The sequence below is a fragment of the Somniosus microcephalus genome, chromosome 9, assembly GCF_052327205.1.
Source record: "Somniosus microcephalus isolate GS21.2 chromosome 9, FLI_Smic_1.0, whole genome shotgun sequence".
Taxonomy (NCBI): domain Eukaryota; kingdom Metazoa; phylum Chordata; class Chondrichthyes; order Squaliformes; family Somniosidae; genus Somniosus; species Somniosus microcephalus.
The window spans coordinates 229,944,109-229,970,178 of record NC_140995.1 but is presented as its reverse complement, the minus strand read 5'-3'; the positions used below and the strand labels follow the sequence as shown (position 1 = coordinate 229,970,178).

The following is a 26,070-nucleotide window of genomic DNA, read 5'->3' as shown; positions in this document are numbered from 1 at the left end:
GATGTCTGTGTTTTTGGTTTGATAGTTTTCTAAGTTTTTTCCTCATGTTATGGCAATCATGGTCAAACCATTTTTCATAGTTTTTTGTTTTGGGTTTGTTCTTGCGAGCTTTCAAGTTTGCATTTGTTGCCAAATTATCAAAAATATTGTTTAGTTTACTAACTGCCCGGTTTACGCCGCCTTTATTGTGAGTGTATATGTTATCCAGAAAGGTGTCTAAGAGAGCTTGAGTTGATGCATTGCTAATTGTTTTCTGGTATTTTTCCGTGTTGTTTTTGGCCCATCTGTACGATTTTTTGGTGTTGTACAGTTTACTGGGTTGTGTTTCTATGTTGTTTGTTTCTGTCTTTTTGAGAAACATAGTAATTTGACTGTGATCTGACAGTGTTGTTTGTGGTTTGACTGTGAATGCTCTGAAAGAGGATGGGTCCAAGTCTGTAATCATATAGTCTACTGTGCTGCAGCCAAGAGGTGAGCAGTAGGTCGATCTTCCAAGGAGGTCTCCTATGAACCTACCATTGACAATGTACAGACCCAGGTTTCGACAGAGCTGTAGTAGCTGTTTACCGTTGGTATTTGACTGCTTGTCGCAGTTATGCCTGTATGGAAGGGAAGGGATGTCAAAGTGGTTATTCCCGAATACGTAATTGTTTCCCTGATTATTGGTGAAGTCTGGTTCTTCGCCCGTTCTTGAATTGAGGTCCCCACAGATCAACACGTTCCCCTGGGCCTGGTATTGGATAATTTCCCCCTCCATGTTGGAGAAGGTGTCCTCTTTGTAGTACGGGGAATCGATTGGAGGGATATAAAGTGCGCAAATGTAAACATCTTGGGTGTTTGAGATAATCTCCCTCCCTCTCCCCCCCTCCCTCTCTCCCCCCCACTCCCTCTCTCCCCCCCTCTCCCTCTCTCCCCCCCCTCTCCCTCTCTCCCCCTCTCCCTCTCTCCCTCTCTCCCCCTCTCCCTCTCTCCCCCTCTCCCTCTCTCCCCCTCTCCCTCTCTCCCCCTCTCCCTCTCTCCCCCTCTCCCTCTCTCCCCCCCTCCCTCTCTCCCCCCCTCCCTCTCTCCCCCCCTCCCTCTCTCCCCCCCTCCCTCTCTCCCCCCCTCCCTCTCTCCCCCCCTCCCTCTCTCCCCCCCTCCCTCTCTCCCCCCCTCCCGCTCTCCCCCCCTCCCGCTCTCCCCCCCTCCCTCTCTCCCCCCCCTCCCTCTCTCCCCCCCTCCCTCTCTCCCCCCCTCCCTCTCTCCCCCCCCTCCCTCTCTCCCCCCCTCCCTCTCTCCCCCCCCTCCCTCTCTCCCCCCCCTCCCTCTCTCCCCCCCCTCCCTCTCTCCCCCCCTCCCTCTCTCCCCCCCCTCCCTCTCTCCCCCCCCTCCCTCTCTCCCCCCCTCCCTCTCTCCCCCCCCTCCCTCTCTCCCCCCCCTCCCTCTCTCCCCCCCCTCCCTCTCTCCCCCCCCTCCCTCTCTCCCCCCCCTCCCTCTCTCCCCCCCCTCCCTCTCTCCCCCCCCTCCCTCTCTCCCCCCCCTCCCTCTCTCCCCCCCCTCCCTCTCTCCCCCCCCTCCCTCTCTCCCCCCCCTCCCTCTCTCCCCCCCTCCCTCTCTCCCCCCCCTCCCTCTCTCCCCCCCCTCCCTCTCTCCCCCCCCTCCCTCTCTCCCCCCCCTCCCTCTCTCCCCCCCCTCCCTCTCTCCCCCCCTCCCTCTCTCCCCCCCCCTCCCTCTCCCCCCCCCTCCCTCTCTCCCCCCCCTCCCTCTCTCCCCCCCCTCCCTCTCTCCCCCCCCTCCCTCTCTCCCCCCCCTCCCTCTCTCCCCCCCCTCCCTCTCTCCCCCCCCTCCCTCTCTCCCCCCCCCTCCCTCTCTCCCCCCCCCTCCCTCTCTCCCCCCCCTCCCTCTCTCCCCCCCCTCCCTCTCTCCCCCCCCTCCCTCTCTCCCCCCCCTCCCTCTCTCCCCCCCCTCCCTCTCTCCCCCCCTCCCTCTCTCCCCCCCTCCCTCTCTCCCCCCCTCCCTCTCTCCCCCCCTCCCTCTCTCCCCCCCTCCCTCTCTCCCCCCCTCCCTCTCTCCCCCCCTCCCTCTCTCCCCCCCTCCCTCTCTCCCCCCTCCCTCTCTCCCCCCCTCCCTCTCTCCCCCCCTCCCTCTCTCCCCCCCTCCCTCTCTCCCCCCCTCCCTCTCTCCCCCCTCCCTCTCTCCCCCCTCCCTCTCTCCCCCCCCTCCCTCTCTCCCCCCTCCCTCTCTCCCCCCCTCCCTCTCTCCCCCCCTCCCTCTCTCCCCCCCCTCCCTCTCTCCCCCCTCCCTCTCTCCCCCTCTCCCCCCTCCCTCTCTCCCCCCCTCCCTCTCTCCCCCCCCTCCCTCTCTCCCCCCCTCCCTCTCTCCCCCCCCTCCCTCTCTCCCCCCCCTCCCTCTCTCCCCCCCCTCCCTCTCTCCCCCCCCTCCCTCTCTCCCCCCCCTCCCTCTCTCCCCCCCCTCCCTCTCTCCCCCCCCTCCCTCTCTCCCCCCCTCCCTCTCTCCCCCCCTCCCTCTCTCCCCCCCCTCCCTCTCTCCCCCCCTCCCTCTCTCCCCCCCTCCCTCTCTCCCCCCCTCCCTCTCTCCCCCCCCTCCCTCTCTCCCCCCCTCCCTCTCTCCCCCCCTCCCTCTCTCCCCCCCTCCCTCTCTCCCCCCCCTCCCTCTCTCCCCCCCCTCCCTCTCTCCCCCCTCCCTCTCTCCCCCCCTCCCTCTCTCCCCCCCTCCCTCTCTCCCCCCCCTCCCTCTCTCCCCCCCCTCCCTCTCTCCCCCCCCTCCCTCTCTCCCCCCCTCCCTCTCTCCCCCCCTCCCCCTCTCTCCCCCCTCCCTCTCTCCCCCCCTCCCTCTCTCCCCCCCCTCCCTCTCTCCCCCCCTCCCTCTCTCCCCCCCCTCCCTCTCTCCCCCCCTCCCTCTCTCCCCCCCTCCCTCTCTCCCCCCCCTCCCTCTCTCCCCCCCTCCCTCTCTCTCCCCCCCTCCCTCTCTCCCCCCCCTCCCTCTCTCCCCCCCTCCCTCTCTCCCCCCCCTCCCTCTCTCCCCCCCCTCCCTCTCTCCCCCCCCTCCCTCTCTCCCCCCCCTCCCTCTCTCCCCCCCTCCCTCTCTCCCCCCCCTCCCTCTCTCCCCCTCCCCCCCCTGGGCATTACAGGAATTATTACAGTTCAAGTGGACAGAGTATGACAATTTCACCCATTTATTATTTAAGTTTCACAAAGATTCCTGCGAATACTGACACACTGCACCTTGAGTATTTACTACGCCTTCGAACAGAGTGGCTTTGCCTGTTGCTGAACGGTTGCCAAACACATTTCGGTTGCACACAAGGGCTGTGGGGGGTGGGGGGGGGTTGGTGGGGGGGTTCGCTGTCTCACCTGGCACTGTCTCCTCTTCTCTCTCTTCCCCCCCCCCAAAAAAAAAAACCCCAGCATTGCTGCCTTTCTTCTCTGCTTCCATCCGCCCCCCCCCCACCCTGAGTACCATGTACTAACTCTTCCTCTCCGATCCTGAGGTGCTCGCACCTACTGTACTTGCTCAGAAACTCGCTGCCGCTGACTTTTTAAGTGAAAAATCCTGGCACTCGGGCACCAAATCCTGCTTCCTGGTAAATGCGTGGGGATGTGCCATGACCTGTCGCAGCCACTCCAAATCACTTCTAGATTCAAGATTTTTATTGTCCCTGGATGCTGGCTCCATTTCCCCATTTGAAAGTCAAATTAAATTGGAATGCTCTGGGATTTAATTTATTGTGACAGTGCTAGAATCTGGTTTAGTGATGTTCTTGCAGAATTTTTTGATTTTAACACGATATCTTCAGAAGTTTTTAAGAGGTATCGTCACCTTTGCTTTCAATTTCTATCACGTCCAATGGTAAAATGCCAATCATTTCTTGTTGGGCTTTTTTCCTGTGTGTCTCGCAGCCCGCCCTCTCAACAGCACCAGACCTTCCCGTGCAAGCGTAGAAGTTGCAACACCTGCCCTCTTTACCTCCTCCCTTCCCACTGTCCAGGGCTGCAAACACTCCTTCCAGGCGAAATAGCGATTTTATGTGTACTTCTTCCAATTTAGTACAGGAAACTTTGGTTTATCCGGCGGTTGTATGGCCGGAAACCTCGATCTAACGGCAGAAATCAGCAGCCGTTTTGTTAGGTTTTTTTTCTTCTCGCTTTTTTTTTTAAACAGTCAGTCTCTGGAAAGCCTCTCTGAAGCTGTTGCTAAGCTACAGAGACGCTTCCAAGGTACGGGCCGACTGTTTACAAGCTGTTGCTAAGCAACAGTGTTTGTTGTCAGATACGGAGATGAAAACCTCCGTATCCTTCAACATTAGCGCTGGTCTGTCCGGAAGTTTTCCTAGATCGGCATCACGCCGGTCCCGTCGGTGCCGGATATCGCGAAGTTTCCTGTATACTGTATTCGCTGCTCACGATGCGGTCTCTACATTGGGGAGACCAAACGTAGATTGGGTGACCACTTTGCGGAACACCTCCGTTCAGTCCGTAAGGGTGACCCCGAGCTTCCGGTCGCCCGTCACTTTAATTCTCCGCTCCACTCCCACTCGGACCTCACCGCCCTCGGCCTCTTACACTGTTCCAACGAATCTCAACGTAAGCTCGAGGAACAACACCTCATCTTTCGATTAGACACTTTACAGTCTCTGGACTCAACATCGAGTTCGACAATTTCAGACTATAACAGCTGCCTCTCTTTGTTCACATGGCAGCTGTTGACGTTTATGCCATTCCCATTTACACCTCATCTAGACTCATCAAAAATTCTTTTGTTTCTTAACTTGTCCCATTACCATCTCCTTTTGCCTTGCACCATCATCCCTTTTGTCTTTTAATCTCTCCTGCCTTCCAACCTATCACAGACCTTCCCTTTTGTTCTTCCCTCCCCTCCCCTTTTCCCCACACTTGCTTAAAATCTGTTACATCTTTAACTTTTTCCAGTTCTGATGAAGGGTCATCGACCTGAAACGTTAACTCTGTTTCTCTCTCCACAGATGCTGCCTGACCTGCTGAGTATTTCCAGCACTTTCTGTGTTTATTTCAGATTTCCAGCGTCCGCAGTATTTTGCTTTTGTGTTTGTTGTAGCACCAGTCCCCTGTTTGATTAGTGTTTGCTTGGCTTGATGGCTCAGTGGAAAGGTGCATCACCAGATATAGGAACTGAGCTATATAGACCAGCAAAGTCCAAGATTCGAACCTCTGTCTATGCTGAGTTAGCTGCAGTAGAAGGTACTATAAATGGCCTTACAAGATACTTGGATGAAGGAGGGTCATTTGGTCCATCTTAATTTGTCTCTCCCGACTGACCCTACAGTTTCCCTGCCCTCCCCCAATTGCAGCATTCAATTGATTCCAGGATTTTTACTTCCAATACACACACTGGGAGTCCATTCCAAGTATTAATCACTGCATTAGAACATCCTTATATCGGCCTTAAATTTACCTTTCACTAGTTTAAACCCATGTCCCCTTGTCCTATCCCCAGTTATCACTGTGTTAGGGAGATGGTAAATTGATTGCCCTTGATCCTCCTGATCGCTATCCCGTGATTCCTGCTGGAAAGTAGCTGTTGGGTGAGGATAATATCACGACTGAGTTGCAATGACCCTCTGCTTCCCTTTCAACCCCGCCCGCCCCCCCCCCCCCCCCCCCAGGAAATGCTCAAGCTCATTGCTTAGGCTAATGGTGAAAAACAGCACCTTGTGTAAAGGAGGGTTTTTTAATGGTGCCCAAGTACATCCTCGGGTTGCATATCTGTCAGCCACTGAGCAACAATGGCGCAGGTTCAGGAGAGCCTTGTGAGGAGTGTTTGACCCCATGCGCAGTTACAGAAAACTGGTTGTATGCTCAATCGTTAGTTTTTGGTCTCCATCCCTTTCCCATTTTATTTTGCAAGCTGTTTGCCTTCATCGTTTCAGACCCGATGATGAAAGGTCATCGTCGTTAACTCTGTTTCTCTCTCCACAGATGCTGCCTGAGTGGCTGAGCAATGTTCTCAGTAAGCTGTGCTTAGTTCTGCGCGGCCTGTTTCTTTTACTGCGCGGTCCCTTTAAATTTCTGCGCCTACGCGGTATTTCCAATGTAAAAGCCGGTGAGCGGCCTGCGCGGGACCTTTCACGTTACTGCCCGGCCGCACGTGCACCTTTAGCGGTAACACTGCTGTTGAGTATTTCCTGCATTTTCTGTTTTTATCTCAGAATCGTGCTCGTTACTCTTCTCTGAACTCCTCATTCAGTCTTCAACCTAGACCTCAATTTCACCTGCTCCATCTCTTCCAATCTCTCCACACTCCTTTCTTCACTCAACCCCCCCCCCCCCCCGCCCAGCAACTCTTCCATCCCATTGTCTTCGTCATCACCCAAGGCCTCGCCACCTACAAAGTTTCAATCTCTGATGACCTTGTGTCCTTCACCACCCGCATCTCCCTCCCTGTCTCCAATCCTGCTATTTTCACCCTCTGCCCCAGGAAATGATAACTCTCCAGTTCCTACATTAGAACCTGATCTAATTCCCAACTTCCTTTGCTTTGGTTCTCCACCCCTCTCAATTATCACTGCTTCAGTCAACACGGCTAGTAGCTCTTCTGTTTCTGCTTTTGATGACCTTGTTTCCATCAAATCCTTTGTGGTCTCCTCCTCCGCCTCCCTCTGCCTCGCCCCCACCCAACCCCCATTATCAATTCATGTGTCCGCACTTGGGAAAAGAGCAGGGGAGTGGGACTAATCGGACAGCTCTTTCAAACAGCTGGTGCAGGCAGGATGAGCCTAATGGCCTCCTCCTGTGCTCAGTGATTCTATGATTTATAATGGAGACTGCCCAGGTAAGCTTGTCATGCTGTACTTGCACCCCTCTGTCAGTGGTGGCACTGTACTGCCTCCAATTTGTGTCTCCCAGCCTGTACCGGAAAATCCTCGTGTTCCAACCCACTGCTTCCCGAATTGCTGCACTTTCAATGGTTGATTATAAATAATGTAAAATCAAAGTATCAACTAAAAATAAGGACAGAATATATACATTTAAAATGGAAGCTGAACAATGTCTGCTTGCCTTGATCCAATTATCCCCGACCCTCTAACCTCCCTCCATCTGAAGAGTGCATTTTGTCTCGGCTCTCCCATGTGAAATGTCAGATTGATTGGTTTAATTTAATTTTATAATGCCATTATTTTTCCCTCCCCTCCCTCCCACAGATTAATTTGTATATTCATAACAGTCTGGGGAACATTGTGTTTGACAGGTTAACCGCTCCATTCTATAACCTTTACAAATGCTCAGCTCAATGCTCTTTCACGATTCTGTTAATTTTTTTTTTAATGATTAATGAAAGCTATTCCTAGATAAATGAATTTTAGAAAGTGGAATTGCATTGTGAAACTTGGTACTTTATAATAGGTCTGTAAACCTCTGTTGATGAATTGGACAGTTGAATTTGATCTTGGGGCACAGATGTGTTCAGGGTTGTGTGCATCCTCCAGTTTTGTTTCCTAGCCACCGATACTTCTGGGAACATTGATTGCAGAGCAGCTAAGTTACATTACTGTAATAGGTGAACTGCCACTGGACACTGAGGTCCGGTAGTGTAGTGGTTATGTTACTGGACCAGTAAGAAAGAAAAAACTTGCATTTCTATAGCGCCTATCATGACCTCGGGACGTCCCAAAGTGCTTTACAGCCAATTAAGTACTTTTGAAGTGTAGTCACTGTTGTAATGTAGGAAACGCATGCTCGGTCACTCGACCAGGAAATAGCAAGACTGGTTCGACGAGAGCGACCAGGAGATCCAGGAGCTAATAAGCTGCAAGCGCAAGGCATTCCTGATCTGGAAACAGCAACACAACTCGAGAGCAAGAAAGCAGCTCTACAGACGCCTGAAGGCTGAGGTCCAACAAGAAACTTGCGACCTAAAGAACAGATGGTGGGTGCAGAAAGCGCAGGAGATCCAGCAGCTAGCCAACAACCACGACGTGTGTGGATTCTTTAGCACAGTCAAGACCACCTACGGCCCAAGCACCCAAGGTCCTACCCCACTGCGGGCCAAGAACGGAGAGGCAGTCAGTGCCCGCTGGAAGGAGCACTTCAAAGATCTCCTTAACCGAGACGCTGTCTTCGACGCGAGTGTCCTCAACTCCATCCCGCAGCGTGCAACCCGCCACCATCTCAGCACAACCCCAGCCTGGCATGAGGTTGAAAAGGCCATCCGACAACTGAAGAACAACAAGGCCTCGGGAGCAGATGGAATCCCCACCGAGGCACTAAAACATGGCGGAGAAGCACTACTGGCGTGAATTCATGAACTAATTTCTCTTATCTGGAAGGAGGAGAGCATGCCAGGGGATCTGAGAGATGCCGTAATTGTGACCATCTTCAAGAAAGGTGACAAGTCCGATTGCGGTAATTACAGAGGAGTTTCCCTGCTGTCTGCCACAGGGAAAGTCTTCACAAGAATAACCGCCTCCTCCCAGTGGCTGAAGAGCTCCTCCCAGAGTCGCAATGCGGATTCCGCCCACTAAGGGGCACAATGGACATGATCTTCACCGCACGTCAATTACAAGAGAAATGCAGGGAACAGCACCAACCGCTGTACATGGCCTTTTTTGATCTCACAAAGGCCTTCGACACTCAACCGTGAGGGATTATGGAGTGTCCTCCTCAAATTAGGCTGCCCTCAAAATCATCATCATCCTCCGCCTGCTTCACGACGACATGTAAGCCGTGATCCTGACCAGCGGATCCACCACAGACCCAATTCACGTACGGACCGGGGTCAAGCAAGGCTGTCATCGCACCAACGCTCTTCTCAATCTTCCTGGCTGCAATGCTCCATCTCACCCTCAGTAAGCTCCCTGCTGGAGTGGAGCTAATCTACAGAAACTGTTCAACCTCCGTCGCCTCCAGTCCAGAAGGTCGTCCCATCGAATTTCAGTATGCAGACAACGCTTGCGTCTGCGCACACTCGGAGGTCGAACTCCAAACCACAGTCAACTCCTTCACCGAAGCGTACGAGAGCATGGGCCTTACATTAAACATCCGTAAGACAAAGGTCCTCTACCAACCTGCCCCCGACACACAGTACTGCCCCCCCGATTATTGAAATCCACGACGAGGCCTTGGACAATGTGGACCACTTTCCATACCTCGGGAGTCTACTGTCAACAAGGGCAGATGTCGACGACGAAGTCCAACACCGCCTTCAGTGTGCCAGTGTAGCCTTCGGTCACCTGAGGAAGAGAGTGTTTGAAGACCAGGACCTCAAACCCGGCAGCAAGCTCATGGTCTACAGAGCAGCAGTGATACCCGCCCTCCTGTATGCCTCAGAGACATGGACCATGTATAGCAGGCACCTCCAAAGCACTGGAGAGGTACCAGCAACGCTGCCTCTGCAAGATCCTGCAAATCCATTGGCAGGATAGGCAGGCCAACATCCACCGCATTGACAGCACGGTGGCATAGTGGTTAGCACTGTTGCCTCACCGCGCCAGGGACCCGGGTTCGAATCTGGCCTCGGGTGACTGTCTGTGTGGAGTTTGCACATTCTCCCCGTGTTTGCGTGGGATTCCTCCGGGTGCTCCGGTTTCCTCCCACAGTCCAAAGATGTGCGGGTTAGGTTGATTGGCTATGATAAATTGACCCTTAGTGTTAGGGGGATTAAATACGTGGGGATAGAGTGGGATATGTGTCGGTGCAGGCTCGAATGGCCGAAATGGCCTCTATCTGCACTGTGGGGTTTCTGTGAAGGTCTGTGAAGCTTTGATCACGCTCAATCAGCTCCAATGGATGGGCCACATTGTCCGCATGCCCGATACAAGACTCCCAAAACAAACGCTCTACTTGGAGCTCCGACACGGTAAGCAAGCCCCAGGTGGGCAGAGGAAACGCTTCAAGGACATGCTCAAAGCCTCCTTGGAAAAAGTGCAACATCCCGTCCGACACCTGGGAATCCCTGGCCCAAGACCGCACAAAGTGGAGGAGAAGCATCCGGGAAACATAGAAACATAGAAGATAGGAGCAGGAATAGGCCATTCGGCCCCTCGAGCCTGCTCCGCCATTCAATTAGATCATGGCTGATCATCCAAGTTCAGTACCCTGTCCCTGCCTTCTCCCCATATCCCTTGATCCCTTTAGCCCTAAGAAATATATCTAACTCCTTGAATATATTTAATGAATTGGCCTCAACTGCCTTCTGTGGTAGAGAATTCCACAGGTTCACCACTCTCTGGGTGGAGAAATTCCTCCTCATCTCTGTCCTAAATGGCTTACCCCTTATCCTTAGACTGTGACCCCTGGTTCTGGACTCCCTGGCCATCGGGAACATCCTTCCTGCATCTAGCCTGTCTAGTCCTGTTAGAATTTTATAAGTTTCAATGAGATCCCCCCTCATTCTTCTAAACTCCAGCGAGTTTAAGCCCAATCGACCCAATCTCTCCTCATACGTCATTCCTGCCATCCCAGGTAACAGCCTGGTGAATCTTTGCTGCACTCCCTCCATGGCAAGAACATCCTTCCTCAGATAAGGTGACCAAAACTGCATACAATACTCAAGGTGTGGTCTCACCAAGGCCCTGTACAACTGCAGCAAGACATCCTTGTTCTTGTACTCAAACCCTCTCGCTACGAAGGCCAACACACCATATGCCTTCTTAACCGCCTGCTGCACCTGCATGCTTACCTTCAGCGACTGGTGCACAAGGACACCCAGGTCTCGTTGCACTTCCCCTTCTCCCAATCTATTGCCGTTCAGATAATAATCTGCCTTCCTGTTTTTGCCACCAAAGTGGATAACCTCTCATTTATCCACATTATACTGCATCTGCCCAATCACCCAACCTGTCCAAATCATACTAGAGTTTCTCGGCATCCTCCTCACAGCACACACACCCACCCAGCTTTGTGTTGTCTGCAAACTTGGAGATATTACATCTAGTTCCCTCATCTAGATCATTAATATATATTGTGACTAGCTGGGGTCCTAGGACCGATCCCTGCGGTACCCCACTAGTCACTGCCTGCCACTCGGAAAAAGACCAGTTTATTCCAACTCTTTGCATCCTATCTGCCAACCAGTTCTCTATCCAAGTCAGTACCTTGCCCCCAATCCCATGTGCCTTAACTTTACATGCTAATCTCTTATGCGGGACCTTATCGAAAGCCTTCTGAAAGTCCAAATACACCACATCCACTGGTTCTCCCTTATCTATTTTACCAGTTACATCCTCAAAAAAAATTCCAGTAGATTAGTCAAGCACGATTTACCTTTTGTAAATCCATGTTGACTTTGTCCGATCCTGTCACTGTTTTCCAAGTGCTCTGCTGTTACATCTTTTATAATGGACTCTAGCATTTTCCTCACTACCGATGTCAGGCTTACCGGTCTATAATTCCCCGTTTTCTCTCTACCACCTTTTTTGAATAGTGGGGTAACATTAGCTACCCTCCAATCCATGGGAATTGTTCCGGAGTCTATAGAAAGGCGTCGAACACCTCGAGTCTCTTCGCCGGGAGCAAGCGGAAGCCAAGCGCAAGGAGCGCACGTCAACTCAAGCACCCCACCCACCTGCCCCTTCAACCACCGTCTGCCCCACCTGTGACAGAGACTGTAGGCCCCACATTGGACTCATCAGTCACCTGAGAACTCATTTTTAATGTGGAAGCAAGTCATCCTCGGTTCCGAGGGACTGCCTAAGAAGAGAGAAGTAGTAGGAAACGCACAGCTTGCTGTGCCAATTTGTGCACAGCAAGCTTCCACAAACAGCAATGTGATGATGACCAGATATGTTTCAGTGACGTTGGTTACAGGATAAATATTGACCAGGACACCGGGGAGAACTCTGCTGCTCTTTTTTGAATAATGCCATGGGATCTTTTACATCCATCTGAGAGGGCAGATTTGGTTTAACATCTCATCCGAAAGACGGCACCTCCGACAGTGTAGCACTCTCTCGGTACTCACTGGAGTGTCAGCCTAGATTTTGTGCTCCAGTCTCTCGAGATGGGTCATGAACCCACAGCCACCTGACTCGCAGGCGAGAGCGCTACCCACTGGGCTACGGTTATCAGATCCCACTGGCAGTTTGAGAATAAATAATCTGGTATCCGTTCTAGTGACCATGAAGCTGTCGGATTATCGTAAAAACCCAACCGGTTCGCGAATGTCCTTTTGGACAAGAAACCTGTTGATAGGACTGCAAATATTGGCACACCCCAGGGGGGTCCCCCATCTTGACTGGTCTCTGCCGGCGTTTATGCTCCACACGAGCCTCCTCCCACCCCTCTTCAACTCACCCTATCAACATATCCTTCTATGTTCTTGCCATGGAGGCAGTGCAGCGAAGATTCACCAGGCTGATACCTGGGATGGCAGGAATGACATATGAGGAGAGAGTGGGTCGATTGGGCTTATATTCACTGGAGTTTAGAAGATTGAGAGGGGATCTCATTGAAACTTATAAAATTCTAACAGGACTAGACAGACTAGATGCAGGAAGGATGTTCCCGATGGTCGGGGAGTCCAGAACCAGGGGTCACAGTCTAAGGATAAGGGGTAAGCCATTTGGGACTGAGATGAGGAGGAATTTCTTCACCCAGAGAGTGGTGAACCTGTGGAATTCTCTACCACAGAAGGCAGTGGAGGCCAATTCATTAAATATATTCAAGACGGAGTTAGATATATTTCTTAAGGCTAAGGGGATCAAGGGATATGGGGAGAAGGCAGGGACAGGGTACTGAATTTGGATGATCAGCCATGATCGCATTGAATGGCGGAGCAGGCTCGAGGGGCCAAATGGCCTACTCCTGCTCCTATCTTCTATGTTTTCTTTCTGTCTCATGTGCTTCTCTAGCTTCCCTTTAAATGCATCTAAATGTTCTGTTAGTAAGTCAGCCGATACAGAAATCGGATGAGCTTGCGGATCCCCTCAGGCCAGGGGGTTCTGGTTGCAAAACCTGTGCACTAACGCCCCTGGCTGGGTCAGAGGGTCCAGTATTGTAATGGACTTTATGTAATGCGTTTTGGTGGGTAGGGGAGGTGGTTGAAGCCTGTGACTGGAACAATTCTTAAGAAAGGATCTCCTCGCCAGTGGTTCAGTGTGTAAATACAGCACCTGGTGTGTTACAGTAAGTTGGACCAGCAAGGCCCCCAGTCTGTGCTGAGTTCGCTAATCTTAACTGGGTTACTGATGAGGACTCTACGGTTGCCCACTGAGTTAGGAGGTAGGGTTCCGGGGGAAATAATCTCCGGGGTTCCTGATCATTAGCCGCTACTTTTCCTGGGAACTGCCTGGGTGTTGGTGTGAGTTGAGGACAGGATCGGACTCAACTTTGCCCATCCTACGCAGTCAAATTGTACAGACCATTGTCTGCTAGTGAGGAACACCTCAGAGGACTAGTAGACATGGATGTAAGGAGCCAGAATGAAAGCCCACGGACTGAACCCATTTATGGCCCAAGTGACCACAGCTTAGTGCCAGGGCTGCTGTACGTTGTTGGGAAGATGACCAGTGATAGTCCTGCAACACTGCTGTAGACCAGATACTCAGTCCAGCTATTGGCTGGAAGCCTCCTAGATTGATTGCCAACACTTTCATGAGATCAGTCTCCCTAGGTCAAGTTTTACTTCCAGTCTGGTGAGTGGGGGCAGGATCTGATCCCTGATGGGGGCAGAGACCTTTTTGCTCTGGAGATGCAGATTGGACAGTCTCGAGGATAAGGGGTCGGCCATTTAGGACTGATGAGAAATTTCTTCACTCGGAGGGTTATGAATCTCTGGAATTCTCTACCCCAGAGGGCTGTGGATGCTGAGTCTTCGAGTATATTCAAGGCTGAGATAGATAAATCTTTGGACACTAGGGGAACCGAGGGATATGGGGATAAGACGGGGAAGTGGAGTTGAGGTCGAAGATCAGCCATGATCTTATTGAATGGCGGAGCAGGCTCGAGGGGCCCTATGGCCTACTCCTCCTATTTATGTTGTTGATGTAGGGATGGGGTGGGAGCGTGGTAAAAGAAAAATTCTAACCATCTACCTTTCCATTTACAGAAAAAGATGGAAAAGCTTTTCACCCGACATATGAAGAGAAACTGAAGCTCGTCGCTCTGCACAAACAGATCTCCGTTGGCCCCTACAGCCCCGATTCCTGTCCGGAAGTTGGCTTCTTTGATGTTCTTGGCAATGATAGGAGGTAATTGTGACTGATTCTCAGTGGGTGTTTCAGACCTGCACACTCCCAACTGCAGTCTTCATCAGACTACTCGATCTTTTTTTTTAAGTTCTTATTTGGTTGCTTTGAATTTAGTGGGCATGCAGAACTAATTGGATTTCAAATTGATAATACTAAATTAACAGAAGAACTATAAAGGCCCTGGAAATCTGATGGGGAGGGAAACAGAAAATACTGGAGATGCAACGAACTTGAAAGAGTCGTGGCAGCGTAACATTTCAGATAGGATCTCTTCTGAGACCTGAGCTGTGACACAGGGTCCCACCAAAAAAGATAACCTGCCTCTCTCTCTCTCTCTGCACCTCTCTGCCTCAGGTTTCTGCATTCCTCCATTTCTGGCCTCTTGCATATTCTTAATTATAATCGCTCCACCATTGGTGGTCGTGCCTTCAGCTGCCTAGGCGCTAAGCTCTGGAATATCCTCCCTAAACCTCTCTACCTCTCTTTCATCCTTTTAGATGCTCCTTAAAACCTACCTCTTTCATCTTTCCTAATATCTCCTTAAATGGCTCGGTCAATTTTTGTCTGATTATGCTTCTGTAAAGTGCCTTGGGATATTTTACTCTGTTAAAGGTGCTATATAAATGCAAGTTGTTGTTGAATTGCTTGCCTTTTCGCTGAATCAGTGAGTTACAGGCGTGGTTCAGTCGTAGGAACACTCCCTTTCAGATTGGGTGTCGTACAGAAGGCTGCTGAGGTTCCCAGTGCCAACACTTAACTTTACTTTTGAGCTTTTGGTTTATTGGTTGCACAGCAGACAGGCACATAGAACAAGCAGAGCTCTCGCCAGCGCTTGAAGGGCCCATTCACCAGCTCCTTTTTCTGAAGGATTTTAACAAAAGCAAAATACTGCGGATGCTGGAAGCACTCAGCAGGTCAGCCAGCATCTGTGGAGAGAGAAATCAGAGTTAGCCTTGCAGGTCGATTGACCTTTCATCTGTTTCTCTCTCCACAAATGCTGCCTGATCTGCTGAGTGTTACTCGCATTTTCTGTTTTTATATAAAATCTTTAATATACTTAAAAAAATATATATATATAAAACCTTTTTCCGTACTCTCTCATCTGTTCCCTACCCTAGGAGTGCCAGCTTGGCTCAGTGGTGCCACTCTTGCCTCTGAGTCAGAAGGTTGCCCAACTTCAGGCCTTGAGCACATAGTTTAGACAGACACTCCAGTGCAGTGCTGAGGGAGTGCTTCATTGTTGGTGAGATGTTAAAGCAAAGCCCTGTCTGCACATTCAAATGGACATAAAGATCCTAGTTGGGAACCATTCAGTCACCCTGCGAGAGCATTGATTTCAGCTGTACGCCATGCACTCTATCCACTGCAATGTCTCACCATAACATACTTTGGTACTGCGCACAGCCCAGTGCACCTTGTTGCTGCAGAGTTGATCATTCTGTCCTCCTAGTTCCTACCCAGTGAAGTCCAAAAGCTTCTTTACCTTTCTCAGAGCCGAACTGTTCCCACTGTACTAAAGTGTTGACTCTTGTCTAAACCTCTCCAGAATCGCAAGATCAATACAGATGAGGAAGGTGGTTTTGCCCAAGTTCGTGCATCCGTCCAGAAAGACTCTGCAGTTACCCCTCCTGCCACCATTGTATCCAGTTTTTTTCTTAAATGTTTCCAGGGTTATTTTGCCTCTACTCTGTCCAGAAGTTCATTCCACCAGTTGATCTCTCGTCGTGAAGAACCTCTCGACGGTCATACATTTGAACCTGTGTCCCCTTGTCCTAATCTACGCAGTTCAATTTGAAGTAATTTTCCGGATCTATTTTTTCATTTCTATTTTGTGTATATAAATATCTATAAGATTACCTCTGTCACCAACTTTTGAGGCTGAGAAGCCCAAGTTTCTCCAGCCTATCCTAGTACTTCAGCTCTCTGACTCCTAGGTACAAAGCTTGTGGCATTTTGTTCTTCAACGCTTGAATGTCTTCCTTGTGTCTGAAAGCCAAGAGCTGGACACGGTACTCGAGGTGTTGTCTGACCAGGGCACTCTACACTGAGTGTGACCTTCATCTGACTCGGACTCTGCTGTCCTGACTCTGTAATTCTGCATTTGAATGGCTTTGTTGATCACTGCTCTGCTTTGATTGGACATTGGCTGAGTGTGTGCTGTCCATTTTTTGTAGAATGAATGAACTTGCATTTATATAGCGTCTTTCACGACCTCAGTATGTTTCATACGAACGTATGATTTAAATTTTTTAATTGATGTTAGATTAGGGATAAATATTGGCTAGGACACTGGGGAGAACTCCCCTGCTCCTCTTCCAAATAGTGCCATGGGATCTTTTACATCCACCTGAGAGCGCGGACGGGACCTCGGTTTAACGTCTCACCCGTGTCGTGTCGAATCGAATAGGATTAGGCCATTTCCCCATTTAATTAGATCATTGCTGATCTATAGCTCAACTCCATTTACCCGCCTATCCTTTAATACCCTTACCTAACAAATTATCTCTGTATTGAAAGTTTCAATTGGCCCAGCATCTACAGCCTTTTGGAGAGCAGGGGGGAGTTCCAGATTTCCACTAACCTTTTGTTTTGGGGGGGGGGAGGGGGGGGAAGAGGGGGAGAGAAAGTGATTCCTAAATTTTAAGATTAAGGCCCCCCCCCCCCACCCCCCACCCCCCCGAATCTCTACAGCAATAACGTGTGTGTGTGTTCGCTAAGGTCCAATATCTCTTCACTTGCTGTTTAGACTCGTGCGTGAAGAATGGCCCCTTTACCGGTGGGTGACCATTACTGCAGTAGGATTTGATCTCTTGAGGTTGAGTTCCAGTTCTGATTGCTATCCTGTGAGCCTTGACAGTGACTTTCAGCAGGCCATTTGACTGAGGATTGTGAATTTGCCAACTGATCCATTGGGCGTATGGTGGGGGGGAAGGAGATACATGAATATTGGAATGTTCTAATGTATTTTGAAAGGACATTTTGGTGCTGGGACTTTTCATTGGACTGAACTATCCGTAGCGAGTACAATATGCTCTTTCAGCTATCTTGTTGCAGCCCTTTTAGAACACTGGTTGTATTCAGTGCATCGGTATCGGGACAAGAACCCCCGTTACTGTAAAGGAGAGAAGAAAAATCGCCTCCATTATCTTGATTCATTTAAGTTCCCCGATGTATAAAAGAGACTATAGACCCCAAACCATAGCGGCCTGGCCAGCTCTCAGTAACAGCTAAGGCACTGTGCTGGGGCCTGTTAGTTTGAATCAATTGAAGTTCAGTTACGCCTAACTGTGTTTTGTTTTATTCAATAAAACAACTTTATTTTAAGAAGCTAATCAAAAACAAACATTACTAATTGAAATGGCCAAACATTTAACAATTAATAAGCATTTTTAAAAGACATTTTGTAAATGAGGAAAATGATGCATTTGTTTATGCATTGATTTTGTATGTTCTAATGCCGGCATTCACAGCTGGGCGTATCGATGGCCTAGTTATGATCGAACAGCAGTTTAAGTGTCATCTTGGTTCAGCTTTCATTCAGAAGGTTATGGGTTGAAGCCCTACTCTAGGATGTGGGCACAGAATCGAGGCCGACACTGCAGGGCAGTGCTGAGGGAGTGCAGCATTGTCAGAGGTGCCACAGAGTGCTGTGTGCAGTTTTCAGTGCCCCATTATCGAAAGAACAATAGGGACCATTTAATGAACATTCACCAGGTTGATACCAGGGATTGGAAACTTTTAAAACAAAAACAAAATACCATTGATGGTGGGAATCTGAAATAAAAACAGTTAGTGCAGAAAAAGATTTACAGGGATGATACCAGAACTGGGCGGTTCTAACTATCAAAGATTCAACAGGACTCTTTTCTCTAGAAGAGAAGGCTGAGGGGGTGACTTGATAGAGGTCTTTAAAATTATGAAAGGGTTTGATAAAGTAGATGTAGAGAAAATATTTCCACTTTTGAGGGAGTCCAGAACTAGGGCCATAAATATAAAATTGTCGCTAATAAAACCATCAAGGAATTCAGGAGAAACTTCTTTACCTAGAGAGTGGTTAGAATGTGGAACTCACTATCACGTGGATTAGTTAAGGTGAATAGCATGGATAACTTTAAGGGGAAGCTAGATAAGCACACGAGGGAGAACACAATAGAAGGTTATGGTGATGGGGCTTGATGAAGTCAGGTGGGAGGAGGCTCATGTGGAGCACAAACACCGGCACCGACCAGTTGGGCCGAATGGCCTGTTTCTGTGCCATAATTTCTATAATTTGTACCATCCCGGAACAATATATTTCTTCAATGTCATGGAGGTGGGGGGTGGGGGTGCGAGAATCAATGATGGGGAAAATGTATAAAAATGATTTGAATTTGAATAGTCAGGCTGTGGGTGGAACCCACTATCCATACAACAGTAGTTTGGGTTGTCAGAGGAGGGGTGGGGCCGATTATGGACCAAAATGGAGACCTACTGGTGGAGGCAGAAGGCATGGCTGAGGTACTAAATAGTATTTTGCATCAGTGTTTACCAAGGAATAGGACTTTGCCAAAGCTATGGTAAATGAGGAGGATGCCGGGATACTGGATGGGATAAAAATAGAGGTGGTACTAGGAAGGCTGACAGTACTTTAAGTAGATAAGTCGCCCGAGATGGGAGGCATCTTAGGTTGCTGAGGGAAGTAAGGGTAGAAATTGCAGAGGTGCTGGCCACAATTTTCCAATCCTTAGATACAGGGGTGGCACCAGAGGACTGGAAGATTTCAATTGTTACACCCTTGTTCAAAAAAAGGGGAGAAGGATAAACCTGGCAATTACAGGCCAGTCAGTTTAACGTCGGTGGTGGGGAAGCTTTTAGAAACAATAATCTGGGAGAAAATTAACAGCCACTTGGACAAGCATGGACTAATAAAGGTGAGACAGCCTGGATTTGTTAAGGGCAAATTGTGTTTGACTAACTTGATGGAGCTTTTTGATGAGGTAACAGAGAGGGTGGATGAGGGCAGTGCAGTGGATGTTGTGTATATGGACTTTCTAAAGTGTTTGATAATGTACCACATATTAGGCTTGTTAGGAAAATTGAAGCCCATGAGTTAAAAGGGGCAATGGCAGCATGGATACAAAATTGGCTATGGGATAGAAACCAGAGTTGTGGTGATTGGCTGTTTTTTGGACTGGAGGAAGGTATACCATAGAGCTCCCCAAGGTTCAGTACTAGGATCACGGATGTTTTTGATATACAGTAATGACTTGGGTACAGGGCACAATTTTGAAATTTGCAGATGACACAAAACTTGGAAGTCTAGTAAACACTGAGGGCGATAGTAATAGACTTCAAGAGGACATAGACAGGCTGGTGGAATGGGCGGACACATGGCAGATGAAATTCAACGCAGAGAAGTGAGGTGATGTATTTTTGGTAGAAAGAATGAGGAGAGACCATACACACTAAAGGGTGCAGGAAGAGAGACCCGAGGGTACCTGCGCACAGATCTTTGAAGGCGACACGATGGGTTAACAAAGCAGTTAATGAGGCATATGGGATCCTGGGCTTTCTAAATCGAGGCACAGAGAACAAAAGCCAGGAAGTTCTGCTCAACCTTTATAAAACACTTGTTCGGCCCCAGCTGGAGTATTGGGTCCAATTCTGGGCAGCACACTTTATGAAGGATGTGAAGGCTTTGGACAGGGTACAGAGAGATTTACTAGAATGATTCCAGGGACGAGGGACATCAGTTAGGTGGAGAGACTGGAGAAGCTGGGGTGGCTCTCCTTAGAGCAGAGAAGGCCAAGAGGAGATTTGATAGAGGTGTTTAGATAGAACATCATAAACAGAAACTGTTGCCAATGGCTGAAGGGTCAATAACCAGAGGGCACAGATTTAAGGTGATGGCGTAAAAAAGTTTTCCCTCAGGTCGCCAATGAGTGATTAGGATCTGGAATGCACTGCCCGATAGGGTGGATACAGATTCAATAGTAACCTTCAAAGGAAAATTAGATAAATATTTGAAGGAGAAAAAATTGCAGGGATATGGGGAAAGCACCGGAGAATGGGACTAACTGGATTGCTCTTCGAAAGAGCCAGCGCAGACTCGATGGGCTGAATGGCCTTTTTTTTGTGCTGTACTATTCTATGATTCTATGAGAGGGAAACGGTGCCTTTGTTGCAGGTGGCTTTTTTAAAATTAGCATAAAACAAGAGAAATAATATGGTTGTGGGTTATCAAATACAGCAAAAAGTAAGGATTGCAGAACTCTCGACACTGCTCATGGTGCGGAGTATGCCCAATCCCAGACAGGTGGCAATCCAGCCCTTGCCAGCCTGCTGTGGTCCATAGAGCCCAGTTTGAAAGCCTATGGCCTTTGTCGTACAGTACACTTGAGCTGTACCCAAGGACAGGAGGCTGTGCAGCAGGAACTTGGACTTGCTGTCATCGGCTCCAAGCCCAGCTGGTTTCCATTTGTGAAGTAGCTTCTCATTTCCTTTCTCGCTCCCACTGTGTTGCTCTCTTAATTCTCCATCCCAGCACTTCTCACACTGGAATGGTGAAATCTCTGCTTCTCAACCTCTTAATTAAACTCTCACTTGCAGTAGCAGCCGGAGGGGGAAAAACCGCAATAGCCTGCTGGCAATCGGCTGTCAGGAGTGGCCACTTGGGCAAGGTACTAGACTGAACGGCTGCTGGTCCGTGACTTGGCACCTTCGGGAGAGATGCTGAGATAAGCATGCTGGATCAGGCAGCATTTTGAAAGAGAACAGTTAATGTTTCAGATGGTGGGGTCCTTCATCACAACTGGGTGCATTTAATTCCCCCTCTGATCCGTTTGTGTTCAGACCCCCATGGGTTATGCGAGCCTCTGGCCACCCGGCACTTGCAGTACTCTGTGCAGATCTGATCACCGCCACGTAAGTAGGTCAACCAGGCGGGTAGAGGGGCTGCGGAGGGAGTGATCAGGCTGAGCCCTGGTGTCGGAGGGATGAAGTATGAGGTATAAGGTAGGACTGTGGTAGTGGAAATCTGGAACTTGCTCCCCCAAAAGGCTGTGGCTGCTGGGTCAATTGAAATTTTCATGACTGCGATTGATTTTTTATTAGTTAAGGATATCAAAGATGGGTAAATGGAGTTGAGGAACAGATCAGCTATGATCTAACCGAATGGCAGAACGGGCTCGAGGGCTGAATGGCCTAATCCCGTTCCTATGACGGTCTCGGTCTCAGTAAAAGACATCTCTGAGGGATCCAATAGAGGTACATAAGATTCTTTTGTGGAGCAGGGAAAGCACACTCCTAACATTACTTTCAGATAGACAGGGCCAGCAGGATAAGATGGCACAAATTCATTGTTGTGAAGGCCAAGTTTAGAACCGATGCCAGGAAGTGTTGAAGCCGGGACATTTGGACTCATTTCAGAAACGGCTGAATGCTATAATGACAGCTAGTCTTTATAATTAGCGGGTTGGTGCTGAAAGTGAAAGATTAGTGCAGCTTCTACTTTAGCTTTCTTTGATCCATCAACGTGGCTCAGTTTGAAGCCCTCGCCTCCGAGTCAGAAGGTTGCGAGTTCAAGTCTCACCTACGTAATCCAGGGAGTGGTTGCTGCATTGTCGGGTGCTGTCCTCCAGGTAAGAAGCTCAACCGAATGCCCGTCCTGGTGATAGGGTGGATCTTCAAGATCCCGTAGCCCTATTTGAAGAACAAGGAGTTTAATTCCCCTTCCAAGCCAGTTTAGTTAAAATTCACACAGTTACGCTGAAGCAGCTCGGGTCGGGCAGCACCTGGGCAACATTCCTCCTCCATCAACACTGCAAAAGACAGATTAGCTGGTCATTCATATTGCTGGTTGTGGGATCTTGCAGTGTGCCCAGGCTTAAGTGACCACTTCAAAATAATTCATTATATTAGAAGCACTTTGTGATGTTTGAGATTTGGTAAGGCACTACATCAGTCTGGCTGTCTTTTCTAACTGTGCTAATGTTTATCACCAGGAGAGAATGGACCGCCCTGGGGAACATGAGGAAAGAAAATGCCATGGTGGAATTTGTCCAGTTGCTGAACAAATGCTGCAATCTGTTTGAACCGTATGTCACCTCCCATAAAATAGAGAAGGAGGAGCAGGAAAGGAAGAGGTAAGCGCAGCATTGCCTGTCTTTACAGGATAGCGATTTAATAAGGTGCTTACAGTGTTTATAAAGCACAGTTTCAGTCAAGCAGTGCAGGCGAGGTATTTCTCAGAGCTGTTCTATCACATAGTCTCAGCTGTGGCTCAGTGGGAAGCACTCGCGCCTCAGAGTTGGAAGGTTGTGGGTTCAAGTCCTACTCCAGAGATTTGAGTACAGATATCTAGGCTGAACCTCCCAGTGCAGTACTGAGGAAGCGCTGCACTGTCAGAGTTACCATCTTTCAGGTGAGACGTTGAAGCAAGGCCCGTCTGCCCCCTCAGGTGGTTGTAAAAGATCCCACGGCACTATTGTAAAGAGCAGGGGAGTTCAATGTCCTGGTCAATATTTATCCCTCAACCAACATCACTGAAAACAGATTATCTGGTCATTATCGCATTAGTTTGGGGGACCTTGCTGTGTGACAATTGGCTGCCACGTTTCCCTACATTACAACAGTGACTACACTTCAAAAGTACTTCATTGGCTGTAAAGTGCTGTGGGACGTCCTTGGGTCATTAAAGGGGCTATACAAATGCAAGTTCTTTCATCCATTTTCTTTAGTCCAAGTAAAATGAATAGTGCAATAAGCCTTTAAATCTGCTAAATGTAAATGTTTCATTCCTTGAACCCTTGAAGCATGAGTAACATTAAAACAGTCTACACCTTAGCGTCTGAGTCACCTGCCCTCTTGCCACTAATCAACTTTCTTAATTATAACATTTAAAAAAATAACTTTTTTGAAGTGGCAGATTTCACTTACTGACAGCAGCCTAACTACTTTGGGGGGAACACTGACTGGTTGCTATCTCCAGTGGCATGTATGTCAGTACATAAAGCATTCAAAACAAAATTGGAGAGTTAGGAGCATTAAGGACATGTATCGCCGTTGCTTCATTGTCACTGGGTTAAATTCATGGAACACTCTTCCTAACAGCACTGTGGGAGCCCCTTTGCCACACAGACTGCAGCGGTTCAAGAAGATGGCTCACCATCACCACCTTGGGCAAGTAGGGATGGGCAACAAATGCCAGCGATGCCCACATCACCAGAATGTGTTTATTTTGGCATTGAGTAGCTATAACAGATAGGTTTTAAGTTTAGACAAGGCTGTGAACTTAATATTGCTGGTTGTAACATTTTGAGGAGTGATGGGGAGGGGAGAAAAGGGGGGTGGGGGAGGAAGGTGTGACAGAATCCTTTCTTAATACTATCGCGTGCAAGAACATCATGCTGTCCTGGGGATTTCATTAAGATGGAATCCCTATGGATTGAGTTGAGGAATAGAAAGGCAATTTTCAGTGTGTATTAATGGCCACCAAACAGTGGCGATCAGATCAAGGAGGAGCTCTGCAGACTCATTGTAATACGCTAAATAATATTAACTCGGCATGTAATTCCAGCCATTTTAGAGCATTGCCATCACCAGCATGGAAAAGATATGCAGACTCAGATACGCAGAACAACAGAATGGATTATTTTAACTGTCCCAAGATAAGAGTGCGGTAAAGTTGGTTCATATGTCAGATTGCGTCCTAAATCAGTGTGTTTTTGTTCCAACAAGGGAAGAAGCATTGTTTGTTTTGGGCCTGGGAAATGAACTGGGACAAATAACTGGTGAGAACAATTGAAAAATAGCAACCGCATCATAGTTACATCCAATGAGAAACTAGACGAGGATAATGATCACAGATCGGCGTGCTGGACTGGAAAAGAGCAAAGTTCCGTGAGCAAAGGGAAATTAACTGGATGGAAAAATTAGCTAATGGGTTGCTGGGTCAGCAGCGGGATTATAAAAAAGATAGAGTACAAAATAAATACACCACCGCTTGATTTTGCAAGGTTGTATCAGAGTTCTGTGGATACATAGACTATAGGTGAGGTAAACATAGAAGATGGAGCAGGAGTAGGCCATTCGGTCCCTCGAGCCTGCTCCACCATTCAATGAGATCATGGCTGATCATCCAAATTCAGTACCCTGTCCCTGCCTTCTCTCCATATCCCTTGATCCCTTTAGCCTTAAATATATCTAACTCCTTCTTGAATATATTTAATGAATTGGCCTCAACTGCCTTCTGTGGTAGAATTCCACAGGTTCACCACTCTGGGTGAAGAAATTCCTCATCTCTGTCCTAAATGGCTTACCCCTTATCCTTAGATTGTGACTCCTGGTTCTGGACTCCCCGACCATCGGGAACATCCTTCCTGCATCTAGTCTGTCCAGTCCTGTTAGAATTTTATGTTTGAATGAGATCCCCTCTCATTCTTCTAAACTCCAGCGAGTATAAGCCCAGTCAACCCAATCTCTCCTCATATGTCATTCCTGCCATCCCAGGTATCAGTCAGGTGTATGATAAAACTAGGGCTAACAGTAATGTGTACAGTTTGTGCGCTCCATTATAGATGGAACATTAAAGCCATAACGGACATCCCCCAGGATGATGCCAAGAATGGGAAACTCTGAAGAGAGACTTGTGCGGGTATGGTAGTATAGCGGTTATGTTTATTAACTAGTAATTCAGCGGCTTGGATGACTATTCCAGAGAATGAGAGTTCAAATCCCACCATGGCAGTTTGGAAAAATTGAATACAGTTTGGGGAAAAAATATAGAAATTTAAAAAAAAAAAAAAAAAAAAAAATATCAGTAAAAGTGACCATGAAGCTGCTGGATAATTGTGAAAAGTTAACTGGTTCACTAATGTCCTTTAGAGAAGGAAACCTGCCGTGCTTAGCTGGTCTGGACTGTACATGACTTCAGTGCCCACAGCAGCATTGTTGACTCTTAACGGCCCTTTGAAGTAGCCGAGCAGGCCGCTCAGTTGTATCCAGGGCAACTAGAGATGGGCAACAAGTGCCAGCCCTGCCAGCGGCACTCCTCATCTCGAGAATGGAGGGAGCAAAGACGTGAGATAGTGGGACTATTTCCACTGCAGCAGAGAAGAGTTAAGAGGTTTCGATCGTGAACAAAGGCTATTTCCTGTGGCGTCTGGGGCAGGAGGCCATCAATTTAAAATTGTCGCTAAGTGTGAGGAGTGAAGTTCGGAGAAATTTCTTTACAGGGAGTTGTTGGAGCATGAAATACTTGGCCACAGGGAGTGACCTTCTAAATGGTGAGAAGCTAGAAACTGGAGGAGCCGAGAGATTTAGGGGTCTAAGTACAGAACTCGCTAAAAGCTAGTGGACAGCTACAAAAATAATTAAAATGGCGAATGGGATGTTGGCCTTTATCTGGAATACAAAGGGGTGGAAGTGATGTTCCGGCTGTACAGAGCTCTGGTTAGACTGTGTTCAGTTCTGGGCACCACACCTCCGGAAGGATGTATTGGCCTTGGAGGGGGTGCAGTGCAGATTCACCAGAACGATACTGGGGCTGAAAGGGTTAAATTGAGGACAACTTTTATTTCCCTGCGTATATAAAATTATAAGGGATGATCTAAAGGAATTGATGGGGTAGATAAAGAGGATCTATTTCCTTTGTTGGGAGAGTCCAGTAAATTCGAGCTAGGCTGTTTCGGGGGAGATGTCAGGAAGCACTTCTTCACACGTAGTGGTGGAAATCTGGAAAACTCTCCCCCAAAAAGCTGCTACGGCTGGGGGTCAATTGAAAATGTCGAAACTGGGATTGATAGATTTTTGTTAGGCAAGGGTATTGAAGGTTATGGAACTAAGGCGGCAGATGGAGGTAAGATACAGATCAGCCATGATCGAATGGAGTGGTGGAACAGGCTCGAGGGGCTGAATGGCCTACTGCTGTT

At 48.8% G+C, this 26,070-nt stretch overlaps 1 protein-coding gene across 1 annotated transcript in view; it reads left to right on the top strand.

Moving 5' to 3' along the window:
* acbd3 (acyl-Coenzyme A binding domain containing 3) overlaps positions 1–26,070 on the top strand; it is a 51,376-nt gene that overhangs the window by 10,840 nt on the left and 14,466 nt on the right. The window contains exons 2-3 of the mRNA XM_085997987.1: positions 14,020–14,161; positions 22,144–22,284. Of these exons, the coding sequence (XP_085854113.1) occupies positions 14,020–14,161; positions 22,144–22,284 (283 nt within the window). The remainder of the gene's footprint in view (positions 1–14,019; positions 14,162–22,143; positions 22,285–26,070) is intronic.